Below are 18300 nucleotides of genomic sequence, written 5' to 3'. Positions count from 1 at the left end.
CGCTGTACACTCCTTAGTCCGTTATGATATCCTGGTATTTTGTTCGTTAGGTTTCGATTGACGTCGATCTCTCCTCGCGAGTCTTCCGAAAAACCGAGAATGGTGGTTGGTTTGTTTGTGTAGATGATGTGTTAGTGATCAAGCAAGTCTTTGGTTAGTAGTAGTATAATGTTCACGTAAGTCTAATAATAAACAGGACATTTGCATTTTAAACACTCTAACAACCTAAAGTTAAATTAAAATTAATTCGTCAGGCACAGGTTTGCTTTCGCTTCATAATAATCAATCGGATTGATTATTTTTATTATTTAATACCATAAAGTAGATACAAATTAAACTAACACTTTCAAATCAATTTGGTACCTATCGTTGGGCGCTTTGGGTACATTTTAATTATATGTTACAACAGATTTTTTTCACTTGAGTTGTTATATTTAAAATGAGTAGTAACTATCGTTCTTATTCTTTTCAACACATAGGGAAAGAGTCCATAGTAGATCACTTGAATATATGATGCCCTGGTAACCGATTCGTCAAGTTGTTGGTTGGTCACAAAATGGCGCTTGTAATTTTAGGGCTTGGCTTGACGAATCCGGTACACGTACTCTGTTTGACGTCCAGTTTTGGTAGATATAAATTTAAATAAATGTTTTGAAATTAAAATTTAAATTCTTTTGAATTAAATAAAATTTTGTTTAAGAGTTTATGTTTATGTTTTATGTTTCCAAATTTTATTCAACAAATCGATTTATGAATTTGTCCAGACTTAAAACATTATTGAATAAATTATTTTTTTAATGACAAAATGGGAATTAAGGATAACTCTTATTAAGCAACATAGTTTATTTAATACACCATCCGTATTATATCCGTAACATACAACTATCTGTACTCAGTAATATTATGTAATCTGTAATATTATGCATATTAAAATAATTTGTAAGAAACCAGTTACTTTGAAAAGCTTACTTACGTCATAGACTAACTAGATCTGGTGTTACATAATAAAGAATTTGTTAATATAATATATTAACAAATTATATTATATTGTTACTCTTCATTGGCGTTACCCGCGGATCAAACATAATGTAGCGTTCTTTCAACTGCAAAAACACAGATAAAAAATAATTAGGAGTTTATTATTTGTAAATTATAATGACACATTTATATATAGTCATTTTACTAATTAACAATTATAATATATTTTTTTACCTACCTGGTTAGTCTCTTCAACTAATAATGATCCTAATCTATAAATTATTGAGTTTTCGATGTTTTTGTCATCGATGACCGAGAAACGTTCTAAAACACAGAATAAATATGTAATTAAAAGAATGTGTCAAATAAAGCTTAAAAAGAAAGTAGTTTTAAACTCATGAACTTTTAATGTCTCATGGAGTAAATAAAAAAAAATCAACAAAACAGCAAGAGAACTCATATTGTTATGCATTTTATGACATTAAATCATTTTAGGGAATTCTGACGTTTACTAATATGCAAGATACACTGGAGTTATTAAATCATTCTTTCCAATACCTTTACTTTCACAAAGGAACTCCGAGAATACTAATGGAGAGAGTAATGTACGAAATTTCTTTACATAATTAAATAATCAGAAATAAGGTCTGTTAATGAACTACTCACGGACATCTCTTAGAAGATAAAAATATTTAATTTAAGTGTGAAAAACATTACAAATTAGGCAGTATAAAAATGAGTCTTGTGATACTACAAGAAATGTTTGTGTATTGAATTCACCGTATAGAGTTATGATCTGGCAACTTAAATCATTGTTCAGCAATAATGATTTCAGTATGCGTTAACATGTGAGCAAAATAATAGTCAACACGTTAGTTTTCGCATTAAATATTTCTGTGGCTATGTTTTTAAAGCTGTGACAATTAGATAGCGAGAATTTAGTGGCAATTTTTTTTCTTTTCAGCCAGCAGATGCCGGACCCAACCAGATATGGTTGGTAGACTTCGACAATAAACCCAGAATCCCTTAGTCACCACAAAGTCATTTTCATTGTTAACTTTACGAAGCCACTATTGTGGGGATATCACATGTAGACCGGTGCCTCCATATTCAGGCAGCAAATATGCAGAGTTTATGTTGTTGTTAGGAGGATATGCCATATCCACAATTATTTAGAAAATAATTCTTACTAATTATCTAACATTTGTCTTGTAGAACCAGTTTATAATTAGTGGATATTGTTGGTTTGAGGTACAATAAATAATTTAAGAAATAAAACAACACAAAGTTTATACAAAATGAGGTATTTACATAATATTACTTGCTAATAAATAATATATTTCTTCAAAAATATTATATTGTCATAGTTAAAGCTTCTATACAAAGGTAACTAAAAATAGTCACATGTTCGTAGCAAATGTATATAGTATAAGATTTAATTGTATCAAAATTAGATAATACAATCAATTTATTTTTAAAAACACAAACTGACACAAGACTGAAGTGAAATTTTGAATTACATAAATAATATACACAGAGCTTATCCGAATAATGCAAGATTGAATTCCTACATTGAATTAATAAGTGTTAATCAGTGAAAAGAAATCAAACCCTCTTCTATATAAATAATGTCTGTAAAAAATAATTTGATATGTTGTTCACAGCTAAAATATCACTTCAGTGTTAAGTCAGTTGACTAAATGAAGGAATTGTCTTTCAATATCCTGACCAGGCATGGATAATCAGACTTCAACCGTAAACCCTAAATCCCTCAGTTCTTGTACCATAAAGTCATCTTTGTACATGTTAATTTTCCGAAGCCACTCTTCTGTGGATATCACATGTCGGCAGGTGCCTCCATATTCAGGCGGCAGATATGCAGGGTCAATATGTTTGTGTAGGGAGGACATGTCATAGCCATGGAAGTACATTCGATCCCAAGCCGCACCGGGGATGAATTGCTTGAAGATGTAGAAGAAGGTATTCAGGAACCAGTTATAATTTATTATGTGTAATCCATGCATTAAAAGTGGAAATGAAACCTGTAAAGAAAAAGTTGCCAGTAGTAAGTTTTATTTTGCATATATTTGAAAAGTAAGTTAATGGAGATATTGGGGTCCAGTGTTAAAAAAATATTGAAAAATTCCATTTAGAAAAGCTATTTATTTCCTGGCTAGCTTTCAAAAGTGCATGTAAAAATAATAATTTATCAAAACATATTATTTTTTGACACTATCAATGGGTGTGAATAAATGCAAATGTTTGAACAAATGTAATACAAAACAAGTAAACTGGACAGCAGTGTTAAGAATGTATATTTAAGTTTAACAATACAAATAGTCTAAAAATTGTTAAGGTTTTAAAAAAATTGTAATTAGAATAAAATTAGTCTTATTTTTCATGAAAAGTCACTAGATAGAGTTTCTAAAGATTTCCAAAATAAGCTCTTCCAGATATATGTTAAGGAAAATTTCACAATCTTCAAATAAGATATTTGCATTAGATATTTCAAAGGATTGGGCTATCACTTCGCTATTTTGTGTGTTTGTTCCATAGTGGGTCTAGGTGTATAGGCATTTGAGAGGAGACTTGCTTGAATTTCTGTTGATGGATACATCTGATGGCAATACCTTAGTTGCTTTAGTCAAACTAAATCTCAAAAATGACAATTACCCCCATCAAGCTGACGATCTGGCTAGCTATTGTAGGTGTTAAATGGCTGACTTGTCTGACACTCAGTCCCTCTAGGTCAACAATGATGGTAACACCAAGAATCTGAAGCTTGGGTTGCATCACAGCTATTTCATCCATTATTAAAGCACATCGCACTACATCCATTATGGGTACAGCTTCTGTATCCCATTTACCTGGAAAAGCAATTATTGTTTAAATTAAACGGATTCCTAATTGTCATTGTATTGGATTCTGGTAGCTAAGTGGTAAGAAAACTAGCTTGCTTAACTATCTTAATAAAATAAAATGTTTAGTCAATTATTTCAGTTTAAATGTTTTGAATTGGACCATTTATTATTTAACTTAAAAAAAATCTTACCAAACCTCATTAATGTTATGCGGCCGTTAACAGGGCTTTCCGGAATTGTACCTCCATATACATTTTTAACTTTTTGAAGACCAAATGCACTGCAATGGTACAAATAATCATTTTTTCTCCGAAATTCTTCATACCGCACCATCTAAAAAAATAAGTAATTTATGAAACTCTACATATCACCTGCTCACATTACATTACCAGTAATGCTGTAAATGATTGAAATTTCATAAAATCAATCATGTTCATTTTTAACTTACCAAAATAAATATTATGGCTAAGTTTTACATCAAAAGAGCGTAAATTTTAAATTATACATTTTTTTAAGAATACTTCGGACACCAGTGACAGAATATGGTCATAAACTACTCTATTTGAGACTTTTTCAATCTATACCAAAATATTTTCAAAAATCTTTGAAATTATATGCCAAACTATCAAAAATATTTGTGTTGCTAAAAACATTTTATAAATTCTTATATCTATATTCTGTTAATGAGATTTTCTTACTTCACTAGTGAAGTTCATGTATTGTTTGATGTTAAGATTCTACTAAATTTAATTTGTTTGACCTTAAAACAGTAATGTGAAAATAATTTTACATATTTATCACAATACCTTATAGAAATATTGGTCATTTTTGTTTAGTTAAAATTTATTAATATTTGAAAAATATATTAATATAATATTCAGACTATTTATAACAAAATAATTTCTGTCTTGAGATGAACACTGCATATGTTTCTTCCCATCCACCCATTTCTTTTCTGGTGTCAAAACCTTTCCAGGCTTCGTTACTCGTTAACTGGAGTAATTTCGAATCACGCATAATTATTACTACCAAATTAATATCAAAAACGTATTTCATAAAGTTCAAAAATTTTAATAAACGTCAATTTAAGACACAAACACTAATAATGTCAGATGAAGTAGTTGCCCGATACGTCGAAATCATCGATATTTAACTTTAGATACAAGTAATTAATGCGACACATCGGTTGCAGCAGATATTCTAATTTCAGCAGGAGATTCATTGAATAACTGTATTGTATATTTATTTATAAAGTTTATTGTACTTTTATTTAATTTAGATTTTAAATGGTGTTAGCGACTGACTGGGCCGCTTAAAACCTTTTCAAATTTTTAATGTTTTTTTTTTATACTTTTTATATTTGACAGTATGTATCGCTAAGTATCTTACACGTGCTTTTGTTTCGGGCAGTCTATTGTTAGGTACGCGTCAATTTACTCTTACCTAGTTTTGTGAAATTTAATTTAAATTACCACTATCATTTGAATTTATTTAATCCGTTTACCGTCCACACGCTCGCCAACAAAATTTAAAAGACCAACTTAAGAAAATTCTTAAAAATTAGAACCAAAAGTATTACATTGATTTGGAAGTTAAACAAGTAGTTTTCTTAATTTGTCTCAGTGTAGTTATAATTTATAACCCTGGAGCTAAAATTGCGAAACATAAACTGTTAAAACAGTTATGCTTTAGGATATGAATATTATTAATATTAAAAATGATTCACTTTGTAAGAAAAGAACCTCCCTACCATTCGGCCAAACAAGCGATTTAACTTTGCCTCCTTTTCTCTAAAGTTTGTTTTAAACCACTCCTGTTTAATCAATTAACATTTTTTGGACTTACTAGGTTCAAATAAAAATGAAAGGGTTTACTAGGTTCAAATAAAAATGAAAGGGATTAACCAACATTGTATTAATTATAAAAGTTTCTAGAATAGTTCAATTATCCGATTATAATCCAATCGATCTTTATTGAATTCGAAAGGTCTGTTTCTATGTCAAGGAAACTGTAACGAGCGGCGAGTAGCCGTACATTTCTTCATTGTTTTTGGTCTGTTAGACAACAATAAAATACTTCTCATATATCAAAAAATAAAAAATATTTTTTTTAAATCATGAAATAAGTTAAAAAGTTAATCTTTTTTGCGCGAATGCATTGAGGTTCTAAGATTTTATTAATCTCAGTTGGATTATGTATTTATATTTTTATGTACTTTTTATAAAAAATAAATAATCTGTTCAATAATATTTCTCATGATCGCTTTTACATTGATAGGAGTTTATTTCTAACTATTTATAATAGTTTTTCAATATTGATAAAGAGGCAATATTATGAAGCTATGCAGTCGAAAATAGCTCAGTTATGTAGTATTTTTGTGGAACTTAATCTATACACATATATTTTTAAAGTTATCGAAAGTAGTAATATGTAGAAAAATAGTTCCTCCATTAGTAATAAATAGTGGCCGGAAATAATATCGCAGTACATTTGGCCGATTGACATGTCATCAAAGGGATGTTTTGGCGGAACAGGTTGATTAGCTTTTTTATTGAAAATATTTTCATCAAATACGAAAATTCATTAGTTACATGAATGTAAAAAATATCAGTATTTCATCATCATTTTAGTCCCAGGACATTCAATGTTAAACTACATAGGCCTGCCCTGTAAATTTTCTGCAGTTCAGTTCTACTACTATATATTCGTGTTCTTTATTCTAGAACCTTAAGGCCTAAGCTTCCAAGTGTTCTGGGCGCTACGTAACCTGCCCGTTGCCGCCTCAAATTTCCGATTCGCTAAGCTATATTGTTTATTTGTATTCGTCTACGGATTTATGATTTATTTTGTCAATAATTTCAAAAATATCAAAATATAACTTCATTTTGCGTAATGGCCAGCCTGTCCTGTTAAATATTCAATGTTATATATATATATATAATGACAGCGTTCCATAATAGTTACGTACAAGTTTGTGTGCCAGAGCTGGTATGAAACGTCGACACCGCAGGAAACGGAGTAGATAGGCGTCGTCCATGCGCCGCGGGTGACATTCGCCTCTTTCTATAATGAGCAAATGCACATAATGAGCGGCTTAATTCTCGATATTTATTAATAGAAGCAACAAGCCGATTAGGTTATTAAATCCTATGACTAGAACGTTCGGGAACAGACAAAAGACATTTAGGGAAAGTACCTTAAACTTTGTGGATAAATTACATTACTTACAAAATAATGTAAATAAATGATTTATAAAAGGTTGGAAGCAATGTGAAAAGAATTTTCTGTATCTTTATGATGTCATTATTCCACCTAAGAAACAGTTTTTTTAATAGAATATTTAATTCCTATTTCTAGACAACAATTTCCACAACTACCGATACAGATGTTCACATGTACTTCCGAAAATAATGTTACCAATCCATAAATTGCATGTTCCGTTATAAGTTATAATGTAGTACAAGTAATACATAGTATTTTTAACCGAGACGAAGCTCCGGCTATTAATACTGGAAGAGCAGCAATATTTCTAGATGTTTTGCTTAGGACAGATAAAACGACACTATGTTTCTTACCAGGAATTATTCTTTATTGCTTATTTTACCGTTCGGTATAATAAAAATACGGCGTGGTTTATTTTATATATAGATTAGATTCCAAGAAGTAGCAAACACATTTTTGAAAGTTCTAAGATTAAACTAATCATTTTTAAAAATGGAAAAGTATCTCCGTTTAGTAATATATTGTCACCCTTATTTAGGGCTTATACTTTCCCTTGTTTTTAAACAGATACATAGATCACTTTCCTTCGTCGTGCTATAATTTAGTTCTTTGCCTATAAAAATATTGGCACGCTCTTGCCACAGCCTTACCGTACACCATAGAACGCAATTGTGCTATCGCATGATCTCTAGTCTTCGGATCTTCATTACAGTTCCGACGAGCGTAATCTTCAAATTCGGGATCTTCAAATCTGCTGACTTCTGCTTGGAAAGCTATATCTATAAACGGCATGGTGAGCTGAGGAAGATAAATGTGCACAATGTTAATACTGGTTATATTTACAAATTTAGTTGCTGTTTACAACAATAAAAATCTATTACAGTAAGTCTTTTCGAAATTTATATGTTTGAAAGATTTATTAATACTATCATCAACATAGGATCATTAACCGCTTGTGATAGAAACTAAAACCAAATTGAACTCTCTTAAAATGGCCTCCAACAAATTAAATCTACGTATGTTTGAAACGCAAGTTGATCTAAAAAGAGCATATAACCAACTCATATAGTTATTTTGTGTTTAAAACGTACTTCACAGTGTGATAGGATTTTTTCAAGTTTATTTTTATTGAAAACCTTAAATTTATTACAAGATAATTTTGAGACATTACATGGAAGTGTATTGTAATACACCGTACAAAGTAGCCCACAAGAGAGTTGTTAATTTTACGAATCTTAGAGAAAGCTATAATGAGCGTATTTTTATTTATATTTATTATATATATATCGACAATGTACGTATGACGATGCGTAGAATAAACAATTTCAACCGACGTTGCGGGAAGAATTCCTCGTTTGAAATGAGCGGGCATGTGAATCGTGCAGGCGACGATCGTTGGGGCTGGAAGGTTCTTGAGTCGCAACTACGACCTGAATGTGGATAATATAGAAGCTCCGTGGGCAGGCACTATGTTATGTGGACTGACGACATAATATATGTCGCGAGAAGTTTCTTCACACGGGCAGCGCGAGACATTGTGGCCATCTTTAGAGGAAGTCAGTGCTTTGCCAGACCTCCTCTATTTGTATGAATATATCGTTATGATATTAGTTTATCTAAGGGGGTATCCGGATATTATCGATTGCATGAAAAACTAGGCCTTCACAAACGACGACAAAATGTATACAGTGCTTATGTTTAGATACTTAGGTAATCAGTCAAAGCTAATCGAAGCTTGTAATTGTAAGGATGAGTCTCTAGTTGCTAAAGACGGACGAACAGTTATACAAAGAGAAAGCAATGTGTAATCGCTGGTTGAAAAACAAATGCGTTTGTGCAGCGAGACCATAATCAACAGCCATACGGTCAGGTCGTTAAATGAATAGGCGGGAAAGTCATGTGTAGGAAGAAAATTGCAGGTTTATATAATAAGATGAGAATTCATTTTTTAAATTTATATTATAACGTTATTGTATCCAATAACATCCTAAATATATTTAATACAATTTTAATTACAATTATTTTTATTAGCCTAGTAAAGCTCTCTTCTTCTGGTGATAGAGTACGGGGTACAATCCATTTGGAAGTTTTATCTTTACCGTTTTTGACCAGTGACTGTAATGTACAGTATGTGTGGTTACAGTGTAAAAACTTTAAAGGGTTGAATACACCGCTCATTTGTTAGCAAAAAACATTTAAGCTTGTACATCTGTTTCCGATCATCGTTTATAAAGAAATGACTCTCATAAACATTAAGACTGGCCAATAACTTCTGGCAGTACAAAACCCTGCAAGAACAGATGAATAAAAAATAAATAATTTTAAAACGTAGTAATTCGAATTTTGAAAACGGTTTTTCTTACTATGTTATCACTACGTTATTAATTATTTGTGAAACCACTGATGTTTAGTAAGGTTACCATACATAAAACGTTAGCAAATGAGCTATAAATTCACTCCTTTAAAGCTTTTACACCTATAACCAATCATTCTGTATTAATATATAGTATATATAGTATAATTAACATAAAGTGTTCTAGCCTTTTGTCATAAGTTCCTAAGGATTAACCATTTTCGGAAATCTGTTATGGGACAATTACCTATGATTGATTAAATAAAACGATGTAATTAGGTCGTATCTTGTGTAATATACGACCATCAATCAGATTACAAGCGGTCGTCGACAACCGTCACACAACAGACAAGTTTTCACCTTATTAACGATATAAGCGTTCCTGGCATCTCTTCTACGTTTCTTCTTTTTCTGAACTGGCAGTAAAGTCAGCTTTGGAATTTATTCCAATAATCTGTTACGTCACGCCTTAATTTCGCCTTCAAAAATTATGAAATCTTTCGTGGATCTAAGTGTACGTATTATGTATATATAACAATTAAGTTCAACAAGATATCTAAGATCTTCCTTTTTTAGTTTTAAATCTAAAATTAAAAGTATATTATTAAATTATTCTTATTAGAGTATTCAAAAGTTTTTGGTTGATAGAAATGCGTGGTGTTGTTTTGTTAACTCATTTATGTGGTTGATATTATGTGTATATTAAAAATTGTTAAATTTATTTCAAAAATGAATTAAAAGTATTAGCGCCCACTTGAATAAAAATATTCTTCATTTGAATTGGATTTTATAAATGCCATCGGACAAATAACTGCTACCGTATTAAAATACAAGAATTATTAAAAGAAAATAAAATTTAATAAATTATCGCATTTTCAAGATTAAGCCGTATGAGTGGTAAGGGAATGGTTTTCTAAAGTAAACCGTTAAAATAAGTGTTTAAGAAGAAGGAAATGGAATGTTTTACGACGAATCGGATTAAAATCGTAAATAAATCATTTTTGATTGGCAATCGACGCGAGTTGTTTTATAAAGAATCCATAATCTAGGGTAAACCTGCTATAAATTCAATCATTCTATTTTAGTATGGCGACCTTAAAACAAAAAGAGAATTATGCTTACGCGTTACTGCGTGGTAAATATATGTTTAATATGTGTTAAATGTTAAATGTTATAAATATATGTTTGTCCATTTAATTAATAAACAGGAAGGAATATTTATCACAGATCCTGTTTACTAGTTAGCATTTACAGTTTGACTTCTTTTTAGTGAGTAAACTTACGGTCTTTCTCGGGAGACTGCTTGAGTCATTGAATATTTCACTAAACTAAGTAGTAGACTGCCTACTTTACTCATTTGATCAAGCGACACAGGCTTGTCATGAAGTAAGTAGGCGCAAGAGCCTCCGAGAGAGGAATATGGCTTTATGTAATTAAATACGTGTTCCGATTCGAAGCTGCTAGAAACCAGAAGATCCAAAACACCACTCCTCTAATTGGTTTTATACGATAGTCCGAAATATACTTGAAGTGATAGTTTTTATCTAAACGTTTTACATATTGCAAAAGATCTATTGTTTATATGCAACTCGTATTGTGAAAATTGTACTTGTTTAAAGTTGGTAATTTTGAATATCGAATATACAATTACGCCGTTCAATCAACCTTGGTCATTATCTATAAATCTTTTAATTTCAATTAAAACTAAATAAGTTAAAAATACATTAATATGTATGTAGGTTGATTTCAGGTCTTATAAAAATCTAGCTCAACTAGTGCTAGTAAAATCAACCTGTGTCTACCAGGATCTCATAGGTCGCGTGTAAATTTGTTAAAACATGAACACTACGTAATAGTGTTTTCATAACTCTTTTAGTGTGTAAATAGAAGCGAATCTATCTGATTTAAAAATTACTTCAATTAATATGTTTATTTTATTTTGTTTAGGCGATATTATTTTATAACTGACGATTTTTGAATGAAGGAAAGATTTCACTCGACATATATCTTTCTTTATAGCTCAATAATATACGAAGAGAAATCCTCTTACGTTGAAAAACTTCTAAATTTCTTTTTCATTCTTTTCTAATAATTTTGTACACACTCGGTAGCGACAAGATGCAGTGAAATAAAAACCAGTTACTTCACCTGGTCACCGGGCAGTGACGTACTGCTTTTTATCGTGAATCTAATATAGCAAGTGAAGATGAAAACATTTTTAAAACGTTTATTTTTCTCCGTAATATAATCATAGGCATTGAACAGTACACGGACGCGATAACGTATATTCCTATAAAAAGTTTTCTATTTATATTTAAGCTATAATTTGTATTGTAAATGATGATATTAGATAATTAATTTTAAAACAATCTGTAGCTGGTGATCTGTCTGTTCGTTGGCAAAAGGTCCGTTAAAAATTGTTAAAATTTACGAGAGCATAAAAGCTTTCATGTTATATGGCCAATTTCCAAAATCCAAAATTCGTCAAAAAAGTCAAAAGTCAAAACTCAAAAGTCGAGACGCAAACAGTAAAAACAAGGAAAAAAAGGCAGTAAAATAGAATGACAAAAGGGTAGTTTATGCCAGTGGAATATTGGGGATAAGCACGTTCAGTCAGGTAGACAATTTAGAACATTATCGTGAAATTCTTTTGTGCCATGCCCCACCTTAGCCTTTTTAAAATTCTTACGCCCTCCTATGTAACATACACAATTTTTATATTAAAACAAAAGGGTAGAACTCGTATCGAGTCCACCTTGCAATTGCCCCTATTAACAATCAAATTGCCCTTTGTGGGGCGTGGGCGCCACTTTGGGAAACACTGATTTAAAACATAGCAACGACAACGAAGTATAGAATCAGTGATAAATGTCAGTGTTACTAATGCGTTCGATGACTTAAACATTCGTGGTATTTGAGAGAGATAGCTATATATGGATCTAAAAGGAAAGAAAAAGTAAGTGATAGTGGCACGTTGGTATCTATCCGGCACTCTAGTATTAACTGTCCAAAAGAAATGAGATGGCTCAACGTTAAAAACGACCTAGATCTCTGCGCAGAACCAAAAGAAGCTTCGTCGAAAACCAGGACGACCAATATTGGAAGTTATATTTGATCAGATCAATCTTTTAGGTCGCTTAAGTAAAGTACGTTTGGACGTCGTTAATATTTCATTTCGAGAGAAGTCTCCAAACCCCCCCCCCCAAACCTGATTGATTTCTATTACGAGATTGTAAATGTAATATATTTTATATGATTTTAACTTGCAAAGGGCTGTGTTATTCGAGTAACGAAATTACAGGTGATATGGGTCTTGAATTGAAGGATATGGACCTGCAAGCGTAGCATAAAACATCAGCCACAAGATTGACAATTGACCTTTTTAAGGCCACCAGAAAAGATGAATGCAGGCTTCTTTCTATCGGTCTTATTGAAAATCTTAGGGAGAGGCCTATACCCAGCAGTGAACATTTATAATGATAATGATGAAATATAAAATTTACGAGTATAATGAATAAATGCGGTTATAGGCCAACATTTTATAGTTGTATGCTAGGTGGTACCTTTCGTTTTGTAATTGTATCGCTTCCAATCTTAAATTTGAGGCCTACAAAAGTGGGTCACTTTCGTAACGGTAACTTGTCTATTTTTGACCATTGCTACTCTCACATGCGCGCTCAAAGACCATTTAAAACCACAAGAATAATTAAATGTTGTTATCTTCAGGAATTGATACAGAGATTTTTAATAACTACATATTCAGATTATGACCTTACTTTTATTGTAATTTATTTAGATACTTCAAGAAAGAACAACTTTGGACTCTAAATATAAAGAAACATGAATATTTGTATACACTTTTGTATTAAAAAATATTTTAAGTTTTCTTATATTATTATTTTTTTTTACCTTGTATTGAAAAAATAAATTTAAACTTCATCGATTCTTCAAATCATTTCTTTTTACCTTCATTAAATTGTGTTGTGTAATTCGCTAATTAAAATAAAATGCGTATTTACATCTCAAGCATTTTTCTTGGAATGCATAATCTATATGACGTTCCAATTACAGTATAAAATGAATATAATACCAAAATGTCGGTAGAACATGAGGATTTTAATATCAAGTGTCGTGGTTTTGACCTACAAGTTGGGAGAAATCTTTTTCCTTCTAAAAATATTTAGATACCGATAATTGATATGAAAACGTTACTTCATTTTTAGCCATAGACAAAATATTATTAAATAAATAATCAGGGTTATTTATAAGACTGCATTTTAATTACTCACAGTCCAAACAAAAAACGTATATTTTAAGCAAAAGCCACAGACTATTTGTATTTAGTAGTCAACTGGAAAACTGAACAAAAAGGCAGCTATGATACCTCGAATTGATAAAAAAAAAACAATTACAATTATAATTTACCAAATTTCCACGGCGGTTGGTTACATGGTATTTGGATCTATCGAGCACAGACAAACAAGCAGACACACATTCATTTTATTTACACATATATAGATATGGTTTCTGCTTAGGTGCTCTTATCTGGCTTATTGATTCTCCACTATTGACGCGGCAGACCAAGAACGCTTACAATTCGAATAATAATATTTCTCTATAAATTACTCGTAAAAATTACAAGCTCAGATTTCTAATTAAAATTATTCTTTTGTATTATGGCTTATGGTGCCGAAAGGTTTTTCAATTGCTACCAAGAGCCGATGGCGTGCATAAGCCTCTAACTGACAACATACTCGAACGTTATTACTGAACTATTTCACTATCTTATGGATATATAAACAAGGTTTAAGGTTGTGTTTTATTTATGTGCCGTTATTATTTTTGTAAAAGCCAATCGTTTTAAAAATGTTAAGAATGACCGGTCTAGATTAGTAGCGTGATATCGAAATTAAGTATGGCTGCAATTCGTACACCTGAGAATGCATTTAAACCTTGTACAAGTTTTAAATGCATTCAAGTTGGAGCAAATGGAGAGTATAAGAAACATGTTTATATGTACAAATGGTATACTTACAAAATTAATTAAAATCGGCGCTTGACGTTTTCTTTGATGTTAATAAAATGTTAGCAGAATAAAATATAACTTACAGAAAATATTTCATAAAATAAAGTCACAATTAAAATGACAGTTATGTAGTGGAATCAGGAGTTACCTTGCGGAAGTCCATCCTAAGTAAGAAAAGTACCAATATTTAGCCACTTTTGCACATGCAGTGGTAATCGTGCAACAAAGTGCACCGCCCGCCAGCCCGCTGATAAATGCGTATGCGGCAAACAATGCGAATCACACAACCGCCACCGCCAAATTACTCAACACGTGTTTCACCCCTCCACGGGGCATCTTCAGGAGTTATGTTACACCGATTAGTGCCAAACACAAAAACCGTCAGACTCTGTGTTTGGCACTTTGTTGCACGACTACCACTACATGCGCGGAAGTGGCTAAATATTGGTCCTTTTCTTACTTATGACAGTTATGGTTTGAAAGATTGCTACAACAATCATTTTCCGCTTTCCAAACAATGGTTTATTTTGTCGTTTATGGATAGTGATAATGGTACATAATATAAACAAGGCGGTCGGAGTTTGAACCAGCGACCTACGATAGTAATATAAAGCTATATCCACTACGCATCGAGTCGTGTCACGTTTTATGACTCCAATATCATAATATATAAGCCGTTAAAATTTTAAGTACTGAACAACAATGTTTATATTACGATGCTCGTTTTTATGTGTTCGTTAATTTTTTATATAAAGGAATATTGTTTAAAGATAGATATTAGTTGATAGTAATTACACTCACAGAGGTAAGTATAATTATCTAATAGGATATTTTTTTGGAGGGAATATTATTATTGCCTTTACAGATTCTACAGACGGGGCATAGCCTAAAACTAGTTTTAGGTCGCAAAGCTGGAGGTTTTCTTCGGGAGCCTCAATTCATGTCGCTATATATAATTTTCATTATCAGACTGTGGTTTTCTCTCAAAAACAGGGCAGAAACGAAAAGAGGTCGTCATCACTGATTACGACCTCTTTGCGTTTCCACACTAAGTCGCAGAGGTCTACTAACATCGCATTCGCATTCGCTTTGATGGTAGAACATAAGACAATATAAAAGAAAGAAGTAAACAGTTTGAATACCATCAAATCTTTACTACTTTAGAAAATCTAAAAATATTTCAGTACGTACTTTCAAGAAAGGTAAATAGGACTAAAATTGGTTAAGATTTACAACACGTTATAGTATAAAAGATGGATTTTCACATGTTTCGTAAATTTGGATAAATGTTAGGAAATATATCCTCAGTGAATCATAGCAGTGGTAGCCAAGCGGTAAGATTGATACATGCGATACCCGATACGATCTTATATAATTCACACATATATGCGTATGTACATTAATGATATAGAATTCCGATTGCTTACAAACAAGTTTACATAGGATGGGCAACAGCGTTCTATACGAACCATACCACACTGCGATCACCAATCCGTCTGCCAAGCGTGGCGATTAAAGTATATTGCAGCAACTTTGCGACGACAACGATATTCTAGCTAGTTTAATAGTTTGATCCAAAACCTTTGACAACCCGCCATGTCAGGCCACGCCATGTTTCTATGTTGAGGGCTTCTATTGAGAGAGTGCGTTTATAAAATAAAGGTCTAACGTTCACAGGCCCTTGAAGTTTCAATCTCAATTACAAGCAATATTAGTAATGCCTCTAATTTGAAGTAAATCGTGCTATTAAAACTTAAAGACAAAAACGACATTGACATCTTCAAGTCGTTCACTGTAACCTTTAAGTGATTATGGTTAAACTCGCTACTACATCGTTGCTTGTGTGTATTTTCTGTGATGCCGACATATCTGCATTTTTATTTATTTATATATTCTTTAAAATTTTAGATAAACCTGAGGAATATATAAATAATGTTGTATTTACTTAATATGACATTACTTGTTTACTCTTATTAATCAACTATGTATAAATACGTGTATGTGTATCTGTCGATAGTGCTTAACATAAATAAATAATATATATATACATATATATATATATATTATATATATATGGTAGGCAGCAGGAAAAAACACCACAGGTTTTGGCATAGCAATCAAAATAACACAAGTTTTCGTTAAAAATAAACCACATGATTTCAACTTAATGTTTTACGAATATTTTTGAATTCGTCACGATTTATTATTAAATCTTTGTCTATAAGTTTTTATTTCGCAAACTTTATCGACTACCGATTCACATAACTTACAACCTTAATACAGAAGTGTCGAAACTTGTTGAAACTAAAACACTTAAATTTCTAAACAACTCAATTAATCATAATGATTATTATCGTATATTATATACACCGTGTTTGGTTATACTACTGACAGACATTCAGCGGTCAAACATTTGGTCGACAAACATCATCGAAGAGAAATTTTGGCGAAAGGAACATACGTAAATAGCCTCTATACTCAAAATATTAATGTGAATTATTATGCTATTTTATGTAATCAAACGTTTTTAATGTGTTTATTTTATATTGTATTATATAGCAAATTTTAAATGGCGTGTCACATATAAACGAATATCAGAAAACCATTATTTATGTCATTATGGCAACGTACTCTATTTTTAGTTACGTGTACTGCTGCTGTACTTAATATATATATATATATATATATATATATATAAATATATATATAAATATATATATATATATATATATATATATATATATATATATATATATATATATATATATATGGGTCATAATTCACAAGTTGTATTAGAAGAAAATCATAATATACAGTCTTAAAAATGTCAATAGTTTCGTCTGCCGGCTTGTCTGTGAAATGTCCGTCGATATAATGATATTTACATGAGTGTCTGGATATACATATAGATCTGGATATACATATATACATACAGGTCACAAAGATAAAAAAATATATTTTATATGCTCTCCCGCCTTTGAACTTCATATCTCCGAATTTAAATTCGTGGATCGAACAAGTAATTACTTAGATCAGCACAGGTAGTGCATATGTGTAACATATAAAATTGTATACTACTAAACTACTAAACATTACGCAAACAACTATAACATGACTCAAGGTCAATTACCTGCTACTTGCGAAGATGGCTTGTAAACAATTTGAATACGCAAAATGTTAAGTCCGTTTCGAATGCAGTTAATTATCAAACACAGCACTATACATTTTTATATCTAACACACAGATATCGCACGATTTTTAAATACATTTATAAAGTTATAAAAACATTTTTAAAGCTGATATAAATTTAAGAAGAAACTTTTGAGTTTTTATTATTTATCACCAGTGTTACTTTACTATATGTCAATATTAAAAAACAAAATATTTTAAAAATCGAACTTTTACTCTATATAGAGGACGGAGATACGCGAGCGATTTCGCGGCCGGCTGATTGTGGTATAAATTAAAATAAAACGTTGAGCGCCTGCAACAACGTCACAGATCAACTCGTACGACAGAGCTTGCACAACAATCTATATAATCATAATAATATTTCTACAGTTTCCATTACGATGGCAGCAAAATAAATACGAACACCTTTATCGAACTTTTATAGAAGTTAATTATGTATTTTTTTTAAATAATGTAGGAAACGTTAAACTGGTACGTTAGACTTTTTACCCTGTCAAAATTAAAAAATAAAAATAAATTGTTATTAAATACGTTATATGATTGCATAAAGACTTTATAGATATACATAAGAGAATATTCATGAGAACCGGTTTATAACTTTAAAAACATATCTGTCTCTCAACAGATTATTTAGTAAATAAATTTGCTTAACTTGATTTAATTATTTT

At 31.1% G+C, this 18300-nt stretch overlaps 1 protein-coding gene across 1 annotated transcript; it reads right to left on the bottom strand.

Annotated features, from left to right (window-relative positions):
* Positions 1-2345: 2345 nt before the first annotated feature.
* Positions 2346-17818, bottom strand: LOC137923249 (clavesin-1-like). The gene is made up of 6 exons (XM_068766443.1): positions 17571-17818; positions 7712-7859; positions 6808-6902; positions 4031-4172; positions 3652-3845; positions 2346-3020 (listed from the first exon to the last, which is right to left on the bottom strand). The coding sequence occupies exons 2-6, from the start codon at positions 7851-7853 to the stop codon at positions 2721-2723; spliced, it is 873 nt and encodes a 290-aa protein (XP_068622544.1). The 5' UTR covers positions 7854-7859; positions 17571-17818; the 3' UTR covers positions 2346-2720.
* Between the last annotated feature and the right edge of the window lie 482 nt (positions 17819-18300).

Source organism: Battus philenor, unplaced genomic scaffold (assembly GCF_028537555.1).
Source record: "Battus philenor isolate CCGP_79_NKW_IND1 unplaced genomic scaffold, ilBatPhil1.0.hap1 SCAF_21, whole genome shotgun sequence".
NCBI classification, from domain to species: domain Eukaryota; kingdom Metazoa; phylum Arthropoda; class Insecta; order Lepidoptera; family Papilionidae; genus Battus; species Battus philenor.
The sequence above is the reverse complement of the archived record's forward strand: the minus strand, read 5'-3'. Positions and strand labels throughout refer to the sequence as shown.

Coding starts and splice junctions, on each gene's coding strand:
- LOC137923249 (XM_068766443.1), bottom strand. CDS start 7,853: ATGCCGTTTATAGATATAGCTTTCCAAGCAGAAGTCAGCAGATTTGAA. Junction 4,173..6,807: donor CAGCTCTGGCACACAAACTT/GTACGTAACTAT, acceptor TTATTTTTTTAG/ATGGTGCGGTATGAAGAATT. Junction 3,021..3,651: donor AGATCGTCAGCTTGATGGGG/GTAATTGTCATT, acceptor TTTTCTTTACAG/GTTTCATTTCCACTTTTAAT.